Source organism: Mauremys mutica, chromosome 1 (genome assembly GCF_020497125.1).
Source record: "Mauremys mutica isolate MM-2020 ecotype Southern chromosome 1, ASM2049712v1, whole genome shotgun sequence".
NCBI classification, from domain to species: domain Eukaryota; kingdom Metazoa; phylum Chordata; order Testudines; family Geoemydidae; genus Mauremys; species Mauremys mutica.
In genome coordinates, this window is record NC_059072.1 from 83,127,865 (window position 1) to 83,146,455 (window position 18,591).

At 48.6% G+C, this 18,591-nt stretch overlaps 1 protein-coding gene across 7 annotated transcripts in view; it reads right to left on the reverse strand.

The window, feature by feature from the left end:
- CEP83 (centrosomal protein 83) overlaps positions 1-15,521 on the reverse strand; it is a 43,313-nt gene extending 27,792 nt beyond the window's left edge. Inside the window, exons 1-3 of one of the 7 annotated variants that reach the window (XM_045002056.1) lie at positions 15,385-15,521; positions 3,157-3,426; positions 2,443-2,593 (exon numbers count right to left, since the gene is read on the reverse strand). In XM_045002056.1, coding sequence (XP_044857991.1) covers positions 2,443-2,593; positions 3,157-3,308 — 303 coding nt within the window. In that variant the 5' untranslated portion in view covers positions 3,309-3,426; positions 15,385-15,521. Of the gene's footprint in view, positions 1-2,442; positions 2,594-3,156; positions 3,427-14,733; positions 15,082-15,384 lie in introns of those variants that run through there. The other 6 variants (XM_045002055.1, XM_045002057.1, XM_045002059.1 and 3 more) reach the window with 6 other exon arrangements.
- Between the last annotated feature and the right edge of the window lie 3,070 nt (positions 15,522-18,591).

The following is an 18,591-nucleotide window of genomic DNA, read 5'->3' on the forward strand; positions in this document are numbered from 1 at the left end:
GTCTCCCTAATTTTCTTCATCCTTCTTCATAACCAGTCCAACTAATTTTTGATCCCCGAAAAAGGAGAGAACCTGACATTATTAATACTAGAACAGAGGTCAGCAACCTTTCAGAAGTGACGTGCCGGGTCTTCATTTATTCACTCTAATTTAAGGTTTCGTGTGCCGGTAATACATTTTAATGTTTTTTAGAAGGTCTCTCTATACAAATCTATATACTGTATAACTAAACTAGTGTTGTATTGTAAAATAAACAAGGTTTTCAAAATGTTTAAGAAGCTTCATTTAAAATTAAATTAAAATGTTGATCTTATGCCACCGGCCCGCTCAGCCCACTGCTGGTCTCGGGTTCTGTTCACCTAGGCCGGCAGTGGGCTGAGTGGGGCCTGTGGCCGGGACCAGCTGGGAAGGGTCTGGCAGCCAGAACCCCAGACTGGCAGCAGGCTGTGCGAGGCCAGCAGCTGGGACCCCAGACCAGCAGTGGGCTGAGCAGCTCAGCCCACTGCCACTCAGTGGTTCCATCCGCCGGCTCCTGCCAGCCGGGATCCCGGCTACCGGACCCGCTTAGCCCGCTGCCAGTCTGGGGTCCCAGCCCTGCCCACATACAGTGGGTACCTACCTTCTCCCTGGTTCTGGCCCATTCTCTTCCTCTCTCTGCACTGAGCTGAGGGTGGGAGTGGACCGAGCACAGGGCTGGGGGTGAAGGGTCTGGCAAGGAGCTAGAATGAGGAAGGGGGCTCAGGGTTGGGGCAGGAGGTTTGGGTGTGGGGGAACTTACCTGGGCAGCTCCCATTTGGTGTGAGGGGTGCAGGTGGGAATGTGAGTGGGGGTGCAGGAGCTCCCGTTTGGTGCTCAGGGTGGGGATGTGCAGGGTGCCTGGGATGTGGGGGGTGCAAGAGTCAGGGCAGAGGGCTGGGGGCGTGTGAGGGGGGGTGTCAGGGTAGGGGGGCTGGGTATGTGTGGGGGTGCCAGAGTCAGGGCTGGGGTCATGGGGGGGGGTGAAGGAGTCAACAGAGGGCTAGGTAGTACAGGGCTCAGGGCAGGGGCCTGGGGTTGTGTGGGGGTGCAGGGCTCAGGGCAGAGGGCTGGGTGTGTGTGTGGGGGGGGGGTCAGGGCTCAGGGCTGGGTGACTGCCCCCCCCCGAATCCCCCTCGCTCCTTGTCCCGACTACCCCCTCCTGGGACTCCACCCCCTATCTAAGCCTCCCTGCCCCTTGTCCCCTGACTGCCCCCCTAGGACCCTACCCGCCCCCTGACTGCCCCAACCCTTATCCACACCCAGACAGAACTCCCTGGACTCCCATGCCCCATCCAACCGCTCCCTGCCCCCTGATGGGACCCCCCCAGAACTCTGGACCCATACAACGCCCCCCTGCTCCCTGCCTGCCCCAACCACTCTCCACACGCCTACCTCCTGACAGCCCCCCCAGAACTCCCAACTCATCCAACCCCCCCAGCTCCTTGTCCCCTGACCACCCCCTCCAGAGACCCCCCCCCACCCTAACTGCCCCCCCGGACCCTCCTTGCTCCCGGTCCCCTGACTGCCCTAACCCCTATCCACCCCCTGCCCCCTCACAAACTCCGGGACTCCCATGCCCCATCCAACCCCCCCTGCTCCCTGACTGCCCCCTCCAGAGACCCCCCCCGCGCCCCTAACCACCTCCCCAGGATCCCATCCACCCTGGTCCCTGTCCCTTGACTGCCCCCACCCCTTACCCAACCCCCCCGGCCCCGGACCCCTTACCATGAGGCTCCCCGCTCATCTGGAGCTTTGCCGCCGCGCGTGCACAGCCCCGCCCCTCAGAGCGCGGCGCGCGAGGCGGCAGGGCTCCGGATGAGCGGGGAATGTCTTTCCCTTCCCACGGACCCAAACGCTGCCCTGCGGGAGTGCACAGCCCCGGCCCCCAGAGCACTGCGTGCGCGGCGGCAAGGCTCCAGGGGAAGGCGGAGGAGGGGCCGGAGGCTTGCTGCGCTCGGCCGGACGCTCTGGCCCGGGCGCACGGACTCTGCAGCTTGCCGCGTTGGCAGGATTTTTAATGGCACGCAGAGTCCCAGCAGGCAGCCGCGTGCCATTAAAAATCGGCTTGCGTGCCATCTTTGGCATGCGTCCCACAGGTTGCCCACCCCTGTACTAGAACATAGTAAAGAAGGAGTGTGCCATCAGTGGCACTTTTTCAAGAGACTGATAGAGACTACTATTCATGGAATGCATGATAACAGAGTTTAGAAGATCTAAATGCTACCAGAAGTTTTAACTGTCATTTCATTTGTGCTCCTGCAGTAAAATTACAAGAGGATTTGTGATTTGAGGACATGGCTGTAATAGATCCAATTACAAGCAGAAAGAAAACCTAAGGCTAACACACACAATACATTGATAAAGATATATTACAGAAATGTTTCTACAGAAATTCATATCAAGTTCTAGTAACCATTGTCTCACCTGCATCTTCAGTTCTTCTAGTTCCCTAGTTTTATCTAATAATTCCCCTCGGAGTTCAGCAAGAAGACATTGAAATTTGTCATGGATGGTTTGCTTTTCAACTAACAGCCGTTTGAGCTCATTTTGTGATTTCATATACTCATCCTGTAACCTGCAAAATATACAGTATTTTTATTTTATACTAAGGCTGCCCATTTACCCTCTAAAAACAGATCTGAAGTTACAGAATAACAGAAGTACAGAAGCAAAAGTAAAAAGACATCAGATCTGACAAAATATCTACTAGGTATCATTTCCGCCCTCCCACCAAAATACATTTGACATGGTTACTATTCTAAATTCTTGAAATTACTTCATATTTACAGATACACTGAATATTTCAGAACCCTCATCTCGCATATGTTGAGACCTTTAAATTGTTATTGTGTAAATAACAAAGTATTATTTTAGAAAACTAACAGTCAAACTTGTCCTTAAGCACAAATGAGTAGTAATGTACATTTCTGTTGGACACTGAGTATTTTAACAATCAAAGCCCTTCCTCAATGGAGCAATTTACAGAACTCATGACTGAATCCAGTAAACACTTGTACTGCTACTCCTACAAATTAAAGTCAGACAGATAATTAGCTAAAAAAACAAAAACCCTTCCTTCCATTTTAGATTTTAACAGCTCAAACAAAATAAGGAAAACAGACATGTAAAGTACTGTACCTTGTATGCTCTGCTTTTAGAGTTTGATAATTTGTTTTATGATTTTCACACCGCATTCTTTCATCAATTAAAAGCTTTTGTATTTCTTCTTGTGAACCAGCAAGATCACTATTTCCACTTATTGGATGAAGTATGCTGGTGAAAGTATCCATCCTGGCTAAATATTATTGAGTTGACAACCAGGTAAAAATGAATTCAGCCCAAATCTACCACCTTCAGAAGTATTCCCTCCACCTTTTCTCTTGATGGCATCCCAGGAGGCCAAATTACCTGTTACAAACACAAGTGCAACTAATTAGTAATAGTCATTCATGGTTCAAAAGGCTTCACACACTATTTTATGCTTTCATATTACAAAGCTTCATAACTTCCTTAATATTGGCTACTCTGATTTTAGCAGCTATACTGGGAAGTAAAATCCCAGTGTTGACAATGCGTGAGTCTTAACAAAGTTAATTCTATTTGCTATTCTATTTTTTAATATTTTTATTGCCCCCACTCCGATTCCATTCCCTAAACTTTAGGTATCATTACAGCAAATACTTTAACTTGTTTTCAAATATAGTTGAAGTACTATATATAAGGCCCTACTTACCGGTAATTTGTGATATTGCAGAAATTACAGATCTCACAATATTAATCTCCTGCTATCAGCTTTGGACATTAATGACAGCAATATAGTTGCAGCAAAATGTCTTGTTATCAAAAAAATTAGCAGGCATAACATAATACTTGAGTGTTTATATTGTTCCAGCAAATATTTCTTAAACAAATAGGTCTTCTCTGGCTTTTCCAAATTACTACAATTTATAAAGGTCTGTTATTACTTTTCTGCAATTTTCCATTTCTTATCCACAACTCAGCCACAATTATTGACAATCATCCCACGATTCAACTAGGGCCTTACACGTAACTCATTTTCTAGCATTCCAACATTCACTAAACTCTTGTGGATCCATTTTAATGCTAACAATTTTATCCCGAAGAATGTGTTTCAATCTACAAGACCTTACCCAAAAATCACATGCCTCCCACACAGAGAAAAAACACATGCCATATTACATACATTATAAAAATAGATGGTATGAAATCCAAGGCTTTCTTGATGTTAATTTCTTTCCTGAATTTTTTCCCACCATTACTAATAGTGAGGGCAGTGTTGGTAACAGCTGAAGTGCTAATGTAGGCAAAGTGCCGGAAGTGACTGGCTTTACTTTTGACTTGTCTTGTCCAAACTTGCCCAGAGGAGGAAGAAATTAGAATTGAGCCATCCAGTGAGGAAAAGGACTATGACTATTCTTCCAGTGACTGTTCTCCCTGCCTCTGCTTTTCCAATTCTGAGCACTAATCCTTCAGGAAAACAAATACTGAAGAACCCTCTGAATAAGCAATCTACTTTTCAATCCAGGCTTTTCAAGAGCAAGAATAAGGACCAGGTAGCGATTACAAGCACAATCCCATAATATTTTTCAATAGGTGCATCAATATCTGTGTAAGGAAAAGTGGTCAAAAACAGATCAAAATTCTGAGGGCTACAAAGAGTGTTTAGGCAGACCTTCCAAATGAAGAAAGCCAAGACAACACACAGGAATTTCCAAGCCAAGAGTTTCCATCTGAAAAGGACTATGGTGGCCACCATTAAAATGCAACTTTACTGTGACTCAGATCTGTACTCTCATGAAACTAAATTCCAAGTCCCAAGCTGTAAAGGCGTCAGAATTGAGAAAGCAATTTTCAGAGATAAGGAACAAGAAAATAAGCAAAACATCCCTAATTCCAAAAAATGGATCTGAGTCTCCCAAAAGATTTGGTCAAGACGACTACCTTGCTTGAGCAGAAAAACCACACACAAACAAGCAGAACGAGCCTAAAACTGAAGCAAATAAAACAAGGTGGAGGTTCTGTGAACACACCAGCCATCAAAAAAAGAGAAACTGAGGGAGAGTTGGGAAATGGAAAATTTTATACCCTCAGTTACAAAATACCACAGTCCTTCTAATGCAGAGGTGGGCAAACTATGGCCCGCAGGCCACATCTGGCCTACAGGACTGTCCTGCCCAGCCCCGAGCTCCTGGCCCCGGAGGCTCGCCCCTGGCCCCTCTCCCGCTATCCTCCCTCACCCGCAGCCTCAGCTTGCTCGCTCTGCCGCTGGTGCAATGCTCTGGGCGGCAGGGCTGTGAGCTCCTAGGGCAGTGCAGCTGCAGAGCACAGTCTGATCCAGTCTCTGTGCTGTGGGGCGGTGGCGGCGGCAGCATGGCTCAACTCCAACCGGGCAGCGCAGCAGTAGCACCACCAGCCACCAGTGCTCCAGGCAGTGCAGTAAGGGGGCAGGAGGAGTTGGCTAGAGGGCAGGGGAGTTCGGGGTGATGGTCAGGGGGTAGGGGTGTGGATGGGGTCGGGGCGTGGATGGGGTCGGGGCGGTCGGCAGGGGAACAGGGGGGTTGAATAGGGGTAGGGGTCCCAGGGAGCAGTCAGGAAGGAGGGGGGGTTGGATGAGGCAGCAGGGGGCAGCCAGGGGCACGGGTTCCGGGGGCAGCCAGGGGACAGGGAGAAAGGGTGGTTGGATGGGGCAGGGGTCCCGGAGGGAGGCTGTCAGAAATGAGAGGAGGAGTTGGATGGGGCAGCGGGGATCCAGGGGTGGTCAGGGGACAGGGAGCGGGGCTGTGTGGATGGGGCAGGGGTTCTGGGGGAGGGGGAGCAGATAGGATGTGGGGGCCGGTCCACGACCCCTCCCCTAACTGGCCCTCCATACAATTTAGGAAACCTGACATGGCCCTCAGACCAAAAAGTCTGCCCACCCCTGTTCTAATGGCTCTTGCTATTTATGCTCCACGGCTTGAGGAGCAAGGCACACAGCACCTAAAGTGTTCACCTGCAGTGACACACTTCATAAGCAGTAAAGAATCCTGTGGCACCTTATGGACTAACAGACGTTTTGGAGCATGAGCTTTCGTGGGTGAATGCCCACTTCGTCGGATGCATTTACAGATCCAGACTAACACGGCTAACCCTCTGATACTTGACACTTCATAAGGAAGAACTGGATATTGAGAAGGTCCGATTCTGAGAACAGGAAAGAGAAGCATAGTTTACAAAACAGGTTTTTTAAATGTCAAAACAGTAAGTGGTACCTATTTAACCAAATAACCCTGTTTTAGATTACAGTGACATCTTGTGGTAGATTTTAAAACCTGCATAAAAGTCTGAAGCTTATCAGTTTTTAAAAACACTTTTACATTGTCCCATTAAAGTTAGTGACTTGCATAAGTACACAGTTGCCATCCAAGTGCTAAATTGCATATAACATGCACCTTTGACCATTTAATAAACACTGCTGATTAATCCATGGTCAGTGACTTCTAACATTCAATCGAATCACAGAATCATAGATTAGGGTTGGAAGAGACCTCAGGAGGTCATCGAGTCCAATCCCCTGCTTAAAGCAGGACCAACACCAACTAAATCATCCCAGCCAGTGCTTTGTCAAGCAGGGCCTTAAAAACCTCTAAGGATGGAGATTCTACCACCTCCCTAGGTAACCTATTCCAGTGCTTCACCACCTTCCTAGTGAAATAGTTTTTCCTAATATCCAACCTAGACCTCCCCCCATTGTAACTTGAGACCATTGCTCCTTGTTCTGTCATCTACCACCACTGAGAACAGCCAAGCTCCATCCTTTTTGGAACCCCCTTCAGGTAGTTGAAGGCTGCTATCCAATCTCTCTCCCCCCCAAGACTAAACAATCCCAGCTTCCTCAGCCTCTCCTCGTAAGTCATATGCCACAGCTTCCTGATCATTTTAGTTGCCCTCCACAGGACTCTCTCCAATTTGTCCACATCCAAAATCACCATTTTAAAAACAAAAAAATATGCCAAAATGTTTCTTTCCTTTGCCACCCCAACACGGTATTTCTTTCACCAAATCACATTAGTGCATGCTCCAGGACAGGCAATATTCATTCTTGGATAAGTAGATAATATTGAATTGCCTTATTAGGGCTACATTAGTAAGGCAAGCATCACTTCCAGCTAATGGAAGACACTTGCTTACAGCCATATATCATACATTAAATCCACAACATGATTAGATAATACATACAGAGTTTGGGATTTTTTATTTTTTTAAAAGAGTTATAATTAGTTATAATTTCTCTCTCTCTGAGGACTGTACAGTTTAATTTATTATAACTAAGGTCATCTAACTTTAGAAAAAGAGGAATATGAAATATTTATATAGTTCAAATTAAAACTCAAGCATTTCTAAAAATAGTTTTTCTGTAAAATATCTGGCATATAGAGTATATGATGGCATGTTGTGATTGACTAAAACAGCCATCCCAAATTCATGTCTGTAAAACCTTTTACTATATCATCCTGCGTATGTACACCCATAGGAATGAGTGTTGATTCTTCGATCAAGGGGTGTAGGAGTGTATGTGTCCCTTTAAAAAGCTAAATATCTAACTTTAAAATAATGTTAGAGAGGAGAATAAAATGTTAACGTGAATAAGTTATCTGCTAAACTTCCAACCACCTTAATTCTGTCCCTTATTGTCCCTCTCACTTAGAGAGTTAGAATGTGTCTGTTTTTTTTGTTTGTTTGTTTTTTAATATGGACTACAACCTTTGCTTCAAGTCCTGGCAAATTCAGAGATATCAGGCCTTTAAGTCACCATATCACCATTCATTTAAAAAAAAATCTTATTTAAAAACATTGTTTTTTAAAAATATATTGATAGAATTTTTGTTACTAACAGTTGTAAATGGTAACTATGGTAAGTCAACCTAAATTTAGAGAAAATTATGTAATCATACTAATTTAAATTTTGAAAACTCCAAAGCATCACTCTGAGTTATATGACATAACCAAGTTACATAATGGTGGTTTCAGTGTTCAATGGCAATTGTTTAGGATTACCTGCATAACTCATTCAAGGCTCTGCTTTCATTACTATAGCCTGGTCTAACCTACAAAATAATACCATATTTGAACACTCGTATGATCAATGAAGTTAGATAACAAGGCTGAACATAATTTTTTGGCCATCGCAGAACAGGACAAGTAGTATTCTGCCTTGTGTCAGCTAATTGTATCAGACATTAAAAAAAAAAAAATTACCACCCTCTCCTTCAGTTATTACTGTAAGTGTAAAGTTTAACAGTAGTTTCATATAATGTATAGAATAATCTGTTTATCTACTTATTTCAGTGTTCTAGAATGCAAAGCCAATACCACCTCCCTGAGATCACCTCCCATGATCTCTCGGTACACCTGTGTTACTGTGAATTAGTACTACCATCAGCCTAAAAGAATAAGACTCTCTGCTGCAGGAAACACAGATCTTCTGACAATATACTAATGACTGAGGATCTCACTACTAGGAGAAATTAGAACCACCATGAAAGTCATTGATTTGACCTACCTTTCCCATAAAAACCAAAACCAAACACACCCACCCACCAACAAGGAACAGCGAATGGAGAGATACATAGGAGATTCTTTGGTATACTGTATTTACTTCTAAAATCTGTAACTTTCTTAGGCCTGGTCTACACTAGGACTTTAAATCGAATTTAGCAGCGTTAATTCGAATTAACCGCGCACCCGTCCACACCAGGAAGCCATTTAATTCGACCTAGAGGGCTCTTTAGTTCGAATTCGGTACTCCACCCCGACGAGGGGAGTAGCGCTAAATTCGACATGGCTATGTCGAATTAGGCTAGGTGTGGATGCAAATCGAACTTACTAGCTCCGGGAGCTATCCCACAGTGCACCACTCTGTTGACGCTCTGGACAGCAGTCCGAGCTTAGATGCTCTGACCAGCCACACAGGAAAAGTCCCGGGAAAATTTGAATTCCTTTTCCTGTCTGGACAGTTAGAATCTCATTTCGTGGTTGGACATCGGGGCGAGCTCAGCAGCACCGGCAGCAATGCAGAGCTCTCCAGCAGAGGAGTTCATGTAATCTCTGAATAGAAAGAGGGACCCAGCATAGACTGACCGGGAACTCTTGGATCTGATCGCTGTGTGGGGCGAGGAGTCTGTGCTTTCGGAGCTGCGCTCCAAAAAACGGAATGCAAAGACCTACGAGAAGGTCTCCAAAGCCATGAGAGACAGAGGATACAGCCGGGATGCAACGCAGCGCCGCGTGAAAATCAAGGACCCCAGACAAGGCTACCAAAATATCAAAGCGGCAAACGGACGCTACGGAGCCTCACTTGGTGGAGCCTCATGGTGGAGTCCATGCCCCACCAGTGACCATGGACTCTGACGATGGGACAGTGTCGACGGCCAGTTCCTCGGCGATGTTCGCGGACGGGGAAGATGAGGAAGGGTTTGTGGAGGACAAGGCAGGCGACAGCGCTTACAACGCTGGTTTCCCCGACAGCCAGGATCTCTTCATCACCCTCACGGAGATCCCCTACCAACCGTCCCCGGCCATTAACCCGGATCCTGAATCAGGGGAAGGAGGAGTCTGTAAGTGCTTTAACCATGTAAACTTTTATTCTTAATATAACAGGAATCTGAAGTATGTGAAAAGGAGGTCTCTCTATATATGAGGATAGAACAGAAATCCTCCTGGGAGATCTCCACGAAGCTCTCCTGGAGGTAATCGAAAAGCCTCCGCAGGAGGTTCCTGGGGAGAGCTGCCTTATTGGGTGCTCCATGGTAGCACACTTTTCCGCGCGAGGCTTTCATGAGGTACTCAGGGAGCATTGCCTCCCCGAGCACGGCTGCATAGGGCCCTGGTTTGTGCTGGCTTTCACGCAGCATGCGCTCTCTATCTCCTTCAGTGACCGTCCTCAGGGTGATCTCGCTCGGAGAGTCCTGCATCTAATTAGGGGAATTACTGTAATGTTACGCCTGGTCCAAAGTATTTTTAAAAAATCTCCGGACAGACGGCATAGCAGAGACTCAGCACGCTGCTGCGTGACGAGCGTAACGGAAAGCCAAAGAATCAAATGGACGCTCATGGAGGGAGGGGGGACTGAGCACGCAAGGTATCCCACAGTTCCTGCTGTCTCCGAAAAGCATTTGCATTCTTGGCTGAGCTCCAAATGCTTCTAGGGTCAAAAACAGTGTCCGCGGTGGGTCAGGGCATAGCTAGGCAATTTACGCACCCCCCCACCCACCCCCAGAAGTGAAAGGGAAAACAATCCTCTCTTGACTCTTTTACATGTCACCCTATCTTTACTGAATGCTGCAGATAGACGCGATGGTGCAGCACTCAACACCAACATCCTTGCTCCCCCCACGCTATGGATGGCTGATGGTACAATATGGCTGGTATCCGTCCTCATCATCAGCCTATTGGCACATGGGGCAGTGCAAAAGGACTGGTAACCATGCCGACTCGCATCTATCAGGTCCCCCAGTGTCAGGTGAACCTAATTTTTCATGGTAGATGGTGCAGTATGGCTGGTAACCGTCTTCATCATAGCAACAGGGGGCTGAGCTTCATCAGCCCCCACCCTTCATGTGTAAAGAAAAGATTCAATTGCCCCTGGACTAGCAGCAGGATGCTGGGCTCCTCTCCTCCACACTCCTTAATGTCCTATCTGGACTATCATAGCAACTGGAGGCTGCCTTCCACTCATTTCTCACTAACAAGTCACTGTGTCTTATTCCTGCATTCTTTATTACTTCATCACACAAGTGGGGGGACAATGCTATGGTAGCCCAGGAAGGCTGGGGGAAGAATGGAATGAACAGGTGGGGTTGTTGCAGGAGCACCCTCTGTGAATAGCATACAGCTCATAATCTATGCAGGATTTGACACAGAGCAGCTGTGCTCTCTGGTTCTCTGATACAGTGGTTCTCTAGTACACTTGCCCATATTCTAGGCAGGACTGATTCTATTTTTAGATACCAAAAAGGAGGGATTGACTCAGGGAGTCATTCCCAATTTTGGCTTTTGCGCCCCTGGCTAAGAGCAGCCAGGGGCACTTATGACAGCAGCAAATGGTGCAGTGCAAAAGGACTGGTAACGATGCCCATCTTATTACCAATTTATGGTATGGTAGATGGTACAGTATGGCTGGTAACCATCTCTGCTGTCATGCAAAAGCAAAAGCATGCTGCTGTGTAGCGCTGCTGGACCACCTCTGTCAGCGGCATCTAGTACACATACGGTGACAGGCACAAAAGGCAAAACAGGCTCCATGGTTTCCACGCTGTGGCATCTGCCAGGGCAATCCAGGGGAAACGGGCTTGAAATGATTGTCGGCTGTAGCTTTCACGGAGGAAGGGATGACTGACGACATTTACCCAGAACCACCCACGAAAATGGTTTTTGCCCCATCAGGCACTGGGATCTCAACCCAGAATTCACAGAGACAGAGTAGACTGTGTTCATTGTTCGCAAAAATGTATCTTTGCAAGGAATTCACTCTCTTTTTCCCATCACACAGCTTCGACTGTGTCCAGACCTGCCACAGCATCCCCCTCACAGAGGCTGGCAAAGATTAGGCGGCGAAATAAAAAGACACGGGACGAGATGTTCGCTGAACTTATGGGGTGCTCCCGAGACGAGGCGGACCAGCAGAGCCAGTGGAGGGAGACCCTCTCTCTGTACCAGCACTCACACAGCGAACGGGAGGAGAGGTGGCGTGAGGAAGACAAGGAGGCGACTCAAACGCTGCTTGGACTAATGAGGGAGCAAACGGACATGCTCCTGCGCCTTGTGCATGTTCTGCAGGACCTCAGGCAGGAGGACAGAGCCCCCCTGCAGTGTATCTGCAACCGGCCTCCCCCGCCACAAAGTCCCATACCCCCCTCACCCAAAATAACCAGAAGGACGGGCGCCAGAGGCCGTGAAAACTGTCACTGCACCCCAGCAGAGTGCTCAAGTACCCAAAAGCTTTCATACCCTAAATTTTGAGAAGTCCTTTCCTTCCCGCCTCACCCAAGCCCCCATCCCAGTTTCATCCCCTAACTGTCTAGTTGATAATAAAAAATACTTTTCTGTTAATTACTGTTTCCGTCATGTTCTTTTAGAGGAGACTGTGTTTGAAGGGGGGGAAGGGGGTTGGTAATTGGACAGGACAATCACCTTTACCAGGGTACAGACATGGGAGCAGGATCAGCAGCAGGTCACACACACACTGCAGTCAGTACGCACCCTGGTCGGTATGGGAGGTGGTTTGCAGGTTCTGTGTGGGTGGTGGGGTACGTGACTTTGTAGCGGGGGAGGGGGGTTACAGATCTCATGCAACGGTCCCTGTCCTGGACCACCGAGCCACGCAGCAGAGAAATCTGTATCCGTCCTCCCCCGCCAAAAGGCCACATAGCCCCCGCACACAGAGTCCCAAAAAGGAGGGATGGCAGGCTCCGTTGAAACATCCAGTCCGGCACTGCAGACCGCTCTGGGAGCAGGAGCCTGTCATTCCTCGAGTTTACAGGCGGTCTTTACATCACTGCACACCCTACCCAGCACAGTCCGTGTCCCAGTTTCAACCCTGTAACGCAAAGTCATCAATAAAGAAACCTTTGTAAAGTTACAGTGGAACATGTATTTTATTTTTAAACGTGTGTTGGAAGTTGGGGAAATGGGGTGGGCGGGGTATGTAACTGCAGATGCTAGTCAACAGTAACTTGGTAAAGAAACAGGGGCAGGTTCAGCTTCTCTGTAAAGAAACTGAACAGTCTCAGGTCACGCTGCTCACTGCTCGCTGGTACTTGAAGAGTTCCTTGTCGCTGTGCAAGGCGCCTGCACAGAGCTTCACGAGCCAGGGCATTAGCGGGTAGGCTGGGTCCCCGACGATCACTATAGGCATCTGCACATCCCCAAGACTTATTTTGTGGTCCGGGAAGAAACTACCTTCCTGCAGGCGTCTAAACAGACCACAGTTCCTGAAAACACGCACGTCATGAACTTTGCCTGGCCACCCGACGTTGATGTTGGTAAAACGTCCCCCATGGTCCACCAGTGCTCGCAGCACCATTGAAAAGTAGCCCTATTTCTCAGCAGCTGACTGTGGAAGAGGTGGACGATAAGGTGCGAGGAGTTGACAACGGCCATAACTGCAGCGGGATCCGTGCTCAAAGTGCTGTGGCGCCCGCACTGTCACTGAGCAGAAAAGTGCACGAACAGATTGCCCGCAGGCGCTTTCAGGGAGTGAGGGAGGGAGGGCGTGATTGACGGTTCAATGATGACAGTTACCCAAAACCACCCTCGACACATTTTTTCCCCCCAGCATGCATTGGGGGGAAATCCCAGAATTCCAATGGGCAGCGGGGAGTGCGGGAACTGTGGGATAGCTTCCCACAGTGCACCGCTTCCAAAGTCGACACTGGCCCCGTTACTGTGGACTCACACAGTCGAACTAGTGTATTTAGTGTGGATACACAACTTCGACTTCATAAGGTCGATTCCACAAATTCGAATTAAGTTGATTCGAAATAGTCTTGTAGTGTAGACATACCCTTAGATGCCACAGTGAGGAATGCAGTAGAAATACCTACATAAATATTTTATAACAGATGTTATGGAATATTTGAATATCCAACACCTATTATATTGAGAAGGGACAGACATAATGCTATGGAATTGTGGAATATTCAAATACTATTGTATTAACTTTATAAATGTAATATGTATCTGTATGGGCTTGTTAGTGATTGTATTCCTGGCTAAATGGGTCTGATAAAGAATGCTTCATGCAAGAATTAAAGACAATGGGGAGTAATTAATGCAAATCTCCAGTACTGAAACAATCCAGCTAACAAGTCTTTTTGAAGTTTCACCCTCCTAGGGAAAAAGCACATGGACTGGTTTGACCTGGTTCAAAGACCTTAGCAGAAAGCCTTTGACTTGATTGAGAAAGGACAGGGATACCACCACCCAAGAACTGACACAGGCCCTGTGGGAGGATCTTAAATATTTTAAGCCTACCAGGGTCTCCATATGGAAGACGGAGGACCACCTAGTATGTCAGTTGATATAAGCTGTTTATTGCTTTAAGATATGTTTTCTGTTAAAAGGTTTTGTTCTGAACAAATAGTACTTCGCTTTATGAAAGCTGGCTGGTTGCTGGATAATATCATTGGCCTGAGAGAACAAATTCAGGTGTTAAACTGAAGTCAGACTTAATGAGGTGATCATAAAAAATAGCAAAGGTCTGCACCCTAAGGCCCTAATCTGCAGGAAGCAAATCATGGGATTTCACCCAGAGAAAGATGAATGCCGGAGGCCTGTGACCTAAGTGGGGTGTCTTGAGGCCACAAAGAGGTTGGACATGCAGTTAACTCAGGAACTCTGACACAGATCAATACATTGTTGTAAGCAGTGTAGTTGTAGCCCTGTCCTCCCAGGATATTAGCGAGACAAGGTAGATATTACCTCACCCCTTCTGGAAAATATTCCTAAATCTCTTACATATATTGTGAGAGAGACGCCCATCTCAATTCAGCAGTCCCCACTTCTTTCCTAACAATGTGTGAAGTATGGCTCTCAGATAGCCATGAGCTATTTAAAGCCACCACAGAAGCAATAGATAATTATAATAGTGCTGATAAAGTGATATACGCTAGAGAACTTCCTAGTTTCGGTTACACTAGAAAAATAAGCGTCCCTTACAGCGACTGCAACCAACAAAGTTGTGTTGATGTAACCTCTCGGACTCGTTACAGGGGCTAAGCCATTTTCACAAACATGCATGAGATTTGTATCCGCCCCGAGGCGGATGAGCGGACTCAACGCCCAGTGACTCGCAGGTCACAATTGACAGGATTTTCTCTCGCCGGTTGCCAAGTCATTGGTCCTCGCCTTCACGCTCCCTTTGGGCTGATGCACAGGCCCGGGGGCCTTTCCCGTCAGGCGACCACAGCTGGCGTGAGCGGCTCGCACCCTGCAGCGAGCGGTGGAAGCAGGAGCCCGCGGCGGGCGCGGCGCCCAGCCCCGGGGCTCCAGCAGCACAGCTGCAAGGGAGGGAGACGTGCCCCCCTGTCCCGCTGAGCAGCGCCCAGCGCAGCCGGTTTCTGTGCCGCTCACCCCGGACCGGACAAGTCGCCGCCCGTCAGGCCGGGGCTGGAGCCCTGTGCAGCGCCAGGCCCTGTGCAGCGCCAGGCACGGGGGTGGGGGAAGCGGGCGCGGGGCCAGGCCGAGGAGAGAACGGCGACTCGCCAGCCTCGAACCAACCGCCGAGCCCCGTCCGCGGCAGAGACCGGACCGCTCTGCGGGGCAACCGGGACACCGCCACGCAAGGGCCCGAGCCACCCCCTCACTCACCCGCAGCAGCCGCCGCCAAGAGGGTTTAAAAATGGCGCCTCGCCTCCCGCGGTAGCCGTCCGCCCCGCCCCCTCCCCATACCGCCCGGCTGTGAGCCCGCTCGGGACCCGTCAGCGTCCCGGAATTCCCAATCAGGCTGACGCCGCTAAGCCTCGTGGGAAGGCGGAAGTGCAGCCTCCAGGCCGGGAAGCGCTGAGCGACGAGAAGCGAGGGGACCCTGGAAACCGGCTCGCGCCTGAGGCGCGCGAACGCTGGGCCCCGCCCCCAGTGGGAAGGGCGCTGGGCTGGCGCGTCTCTGCCGCGGCTGGCGCTGCCTGGCCGCCCCATTGCCCGCGCCCGGCTCCTGGCCCCTCGCCCCGCCTGGCCCCGGCGGCAGCACAAGGGCGGCTCAGCGCCGCTTTCCTTGCCAGCCTTTCGCCCGCGCTGCCCCTTCCGGGGGGGGGGGGAAGCGCCCAGTCCGCCCCCCCCCCGCGGCACCGCCTACACCCAGGAGTCGGGTCACCCCAGCTCCGCTGGAGGCAGCGCCACCCTCCCCCCTGTCGGGGTGCAGAGGAAGGCGGCCGCTGGTCTGGCTTTATCCCCGGGGCTCGTGGCTGGCCTGGGCCCTGCCCGGTACTGGAACAAACCAGAGCAGGATTTTGCCTGGTATCAGGCAGGGGAGTGATGCCCTTTTGTAGGGTTACCACATGTGGCTTTTGGGGATAAAAATAGCAACGGGGGAATTTGTAAATATCTAAAAATGTCCGGGATTCCCCTCCCCCCCCCAATGCAGAGCGGGGTGCGGCTGACAGGGCAGCCGGCCGGATCGTGCCGCTCGCAGGGGGCTCCGGTGTAGCGAAGGATACTGTGCCCCGTAGGACTGTGCCACCGGCAGCACATGCCGATACTTACCGATGTTAGAAGCTGCTGTTGTATTAAACGGCTACCTGATGTAGCAAATGCCGACAGGCCCATTTCTACGGGAGCGGTATCGGTCACTACACCTGCCGGGCGTCGAGCTCCTCCCGACCCTGCTGGCCAGGGGGCTGCTCCGCGGCACGCTGGGGGCGGGCACCGGGCTGTGCGCTCCGACACGCGGTTCTGAGGGGTAGGGGCGCGGGGGGGTGAGAAGGGACAGGAGGGTTCTGGAGGGGGCAGTCGGGAACAGGGGAAGGGTTGGGTGGGTCAGGAGTTCTTGGGGGGCCTGTCAGGGGACAGTGAGTGGTTGGATGGGGTGTGGGAGTCCCAGGGGTCTGTCTGGGGGTGGAGGTGTGGATAACGGTTGGGGCAGTGAGGGGACAGGTAGTGGGTAGGGTCCTGGGGGGGCAGTTAGGGTGGGGGAGGTGTCAGGAGGGGGCAGTTAGGGGACAAGAAGTTGGAGGTTCTCAGGGGGGTAGTCAGGGGACAGGAAGTGGGAGGGAGTGGATGGGGGCAGGACTCCCTCGTCCTCTTTTTTGATTGTTGAAATATGGCAATCCTACTTTTTGAAGAGTGCCCCACTCCATCCCCACCAGGGTGTGGTCAAGCTCTTGAAAACGGTGTGCCCCCCCCGCAGTGTTACTTCACATGCACCATGCAAGGTCATGCCAACAGGGCACTTCCAGCAGTACTGCAGTATATACCTCTAGTTCAGTGTTTCCCAAACTTGGGATGCTGCTTGTGTAAGGAAAGCCCCTGGCCGGTCGGTCCGGTTTGTTTAACTGCCGCATCCGCAGGTCCAGCTGATCACGCCTCCCACTGGCCCTGGTTCACTGCTCAAGGTCAACGGGAGCTGCTGGAAGCAGCATGGGCCGAGGGACATACTGACTGCTGCTTCTAGTGGGAGCCGCGCTGAGCCGAACCGGCAGACACGGCAGGTAAACCGGCCCGGCCCGCTAGGGGCTTTCCCTACACAAGCGGTGTCCCAAGTTTGGGAAACACTGCTCTAGTTAATTATTGCATTAAATACAGTGTACACGGTAAGGTATATTTGCTCTTCTGGGTCTGCTTATATTGCAGAAGTGTTTGACAATAAAAGAAAATAGGTGAAAGTGCTCAACTGCTGTATGCCTGTGTTCATGGTAACTCCTCTGCAGAACAACAAAACTTAATGTGCAAAATGCATTGCAGACAACACTGAAAAACAAGTTCAAGCTATTATACCAAATTTCAGACCCAGAATCCCTTGATTCCTATGATGTGCTTCTGGGGTAACAGAAGGGAATAATAAAACATACAAAAATGGTTGTAATTAAAGTAAATTTACACAATTTGAAGCAGTTTCTGACAATTGCAGTGTCTAACTCTTTTAAATAATCATCTTCAGACAAATAAGGAGGAAGCTATACATCATATTTTATACTCAACAATGCTAACTCCAGATCATAAAGGCAGGTGGATGTTACTAATGCCAGTACCCCATTACACAACTGTTTAACAAGAACAAATACATTCACAGTATTCTTAATAGTGCCAATTCATTTATATTTGAATGGACTTATACTATTTTATGAATCAGTAAGAGCAGTCAAAACAGTTATCAAGTACTTTTGATGAAATATTTAACATATTTTGAAAGATTTATTTTGACTAAGAAGAGTCCTTAATCATTCTAGTCTAGTAATGCATTTCCTTTCAATAGGGAATGAATTAAAAAAGGCTTCACTTTGTATATCACAAAGAGTGATTCATTTATGTTCCTAGCCCCATTAAACAAACAAACAAAGTTAAATATCACCAGGATGTTTTTATAGATTTGCATAAAAAATTACAGTTACAATTAGTTCCGCTAGAGGTTGCTGTGATCCTAGATATGGAAAAGGCTAGTACGTGTGACAATTATTTCGCAAAGATCAAGAACAATAAGTCTAGGAAAAATGGTTGAATATTTGTTTCTCTTTAGATTAAATCATGTGAAAATGTATGATTTTATATAGAATGTTATCATAAGGTTATGATAAATATCTTGACAATTTCAGTAGCAAAATGGTAACAAGTGGAGCTTTTAGGGAGAAAAGCATTAAATCTGTAGCAATATGTTGTAATACTGCAACAACATGAATACAGATTGAGTTTTTTTCCAAAGTCAACAAAGATTTTGTTTTAAAAAGTTAAGATTTTTGTTTTGGATGCAAAGCACAGTAGTTTTATAGGACTGTAAAGTGTAGTTCTCAGAAAAATGACTGTTTAAAAAAAGGCCTCAGGAGATTCCATATTTGTTACTCTCGATTTCCATATCAAACATGTTCA